This window comes from Loa loa, assembly GCF_000183805.2.
Source record: "Loa loa unplaced genomic scaffold supercont3.523, whole genome shotgun sequence".
Lineage (NCBI taxonomy): Eukaryota > Metazoa > Nematoda > Chromadorea > Rhabditida > Onchocercidae > Loa > Loa loa.
The window spans coordinates 10,761-13,364 of NW_018108703.1; the positions used below are offsets into that span (position 1 = coordinate 10,761).

The 2,604-nt window shown below is 31.8% G+C and overlaps 1 protein-coding gene across 1 annotated transcript; it reads right to left on the bottom strand.

Annotated features, from left to right (window-relative positions):
• Positions 1–103: 103 nt before the first annotated feature.
• On the bottom strand, positions 104–1,917 carry LOAG_14466 (hypothetical protein; the record flags this gene model as incomplete). The annotated part of the gene is made up of 4 exons (XM_003149963.2): positions 104–293; positions 482–621; positions 914–1,113; positions 1,806–1,917. 4 exons carry the CDS (start codon positions 1,915–1,917, stop codon positions 104–106), a joined length of 642 nt encoding a protein of 213 aa, XP_003150011.2.
• Between the last annotated feature and the right edge of the window lie 687 nt (positions 1,918–2,604).

Consider the following 2,604-nt stretch of genomic DNA (forward strand, 5'->3'; position numbering starts at 1 on the left):
TTGTAAAATTGTACAATCGTACAATTGTACAATTGTAAAAATAAGACACAATCTAAAATGATTAGTCATACTAATGCGAATGTAGAATTGACTGATCTTAGAATCAAATTATGATTAAGAAGGAAAGAAAGAGTACTTTGTCATCGTCATCTTTTTGACGTTTTTCCGAGGCTTTAATATCACGTAATTCGTTGCATCGTTCTGTCATAAGACTCGTTTTCTGTAAGGCACGAACTGATTCATTGACGCATAAATGTTGTCTCGATCCCAGCGTTACTACTCTTGGTTGAAATCTGGGAAAGAATTACTAACAATATTCGAACGTTGTTGTACAAAAAGTATCTATTTCTCCAGTAATTTTTTTTGAAGTGGAACAGATCATGCTCTCCGAAACTGTGAAAACTGTGTTGGTGAAATGACTAAATGTGCAATACGAATACAATATAAGCATTTAAAAAAGAAATAAGTAAAACTAGATAACCGTGTTTTCATGATTTCTTCGGCAAACTGTAACAATTGAGAATGTGTTCGTGTAGCATAAATTATTTTTGTACAGGTCGGAGTCGGCTCTTCCGGAACTTTACTTGCAAGCTGATCATTTGTAAAATCTTCATCCAGTATCTAAAAAACAACATTATTGAGTTACCAAGCCTCCTCGTCATGCGGTATATTCCATCTTCTAGGATTAGTGATAGGATTATATGAATTCATTGATAGGAGAGTGGAGCCGTCAAACACGGCTTCACTGTCCTATCAATGAATTCATATAATCTTATCAATCAAATCTGGATGATCTTCAATTTTAAGCTGACAATTTTCCTCGAAGAATTTCACAAACTGCCCATAAGTAATTCGATGCCTGGGGAGAGCACTGATTTCAACATTTTCCAGAAAACAAATTAATATGACCTACATCGTCTGTTTCGTCATCGTTTTTTCCCTCAACATCCTTATCACCCAGTAATTTCCGTTTTCGTTCAACCTTCAAGTTTCCCAGTGCTTTTTGAATACGCTCATTTATTTTCTTATCATTTTCAAGCTCATTGAAAAGTTCCTTCGCATCCTCGACAGCTTTAACCTTCGTAATATGGGCGTTCAACCAGTCATCTTCATCTACAATTCATACTATTAAGCTGCATCTAATCATCGCGCTGATTTTGTTTATTGTAAACTATCCCTGACCTTACACAGATCCAAAACAATACATGCCACACATAAATTATCTCAAGCTTATTTCTGTTTATCATTTGACAAAAGATGATCATTACCAATCAAAATAAATTTTTCTGGTAGAAAAGCAAGCGCAATGAAACGATAAGAATAAAAGATGTAGGGTTAGTAATGCTAAAAACACCATAGGAATACAAGTGAAGATACTATTTAATTCTTCCCAGCAATATATAAAACTCTGCAAATCAAAAGATTATTTTTTTTTTGTCATCCTCAATAGGAAAAATTCCATTCCTGAAATAACTAAGAAATCGAACTGTGAGAGATAAAAATCATCCAGAAACATGGTATATAGCGAGAAACTCTACGTAAATTAAGAAGATAATGTTGTATGCTGACCAAAGAAATATGCATACATCTCACAACTTATGGCTAGCATTATAACAAGTTACTTATCAAGTGATTACTAATATCCCAAAATCAAAATAAATCAATCATAATTTATTACGGCAACATGCCTTTTCCAGTTTCCTGAACTGCTTTCAGCTGCTTCTCGAGATTTGCTTTCCTTTCCGTTTCAAATGTTTCTAGCCAACTAAGCGTTGCACATATGATGCTCATAGATTTTCCGGTACCTGTCGGTGATTCTAATATTCCAATTTTTCCTTCATTAATACACGAAATAATAGTTCGCATTAATGAGACCTGGATATCATATGGTTCGAATGGAAATAAAAATTCTGCCATGTCTGTAATGAAAATCTCTTTAAAGATGATGTCACTCTGTTCAATAAGTAATATACAATCTGATCCAAAAAAAAAAAACCTAATTCAAGTACCAATAGAGCAAACACATACCATTCATCCATAAATTAAATATGTAGCATCAATGAAACACGATAGATTCGATTATGATATAGAAAATGTACAAGCAAACTTGAAGTAGAAAATCAATGTGATAAAATTTCATATGCATATAGATTATATGTATACAAATTTTTTGCAGCATAAATTAAAATAAACATTAGAAAATTTTAATTTGATTTGAAATTTCAGAACTTAAAATGGTAATATAAGAGTGACGAAAAGAAATTATCGGAACATTTTTTAAACATCAAATATATGTCTTATAGGTTCACTAATATTAACTATAATTTATTCCTTATTTTTAAAACTTTCATACCACTAAATATGTAATAATATACGTATTTACTCTTTAAACCAAGAATAAAAATCACATTTTGAAAGGTAAAAATGTAAAGTTAAAACATCGCTGTTTGCAATACACAAATCAAAGTTAGCACGGGAAGTTCATTTTCATTAAACTTAAAAAAAAAAAAAAAAAACTTAAATTTGAATTCCAAAGAATTCAGATACTATTCGATCTCAGGCTTAGGCTTAGGCCCAAGTTTGAGTCTTGGATCTGGACCCAAT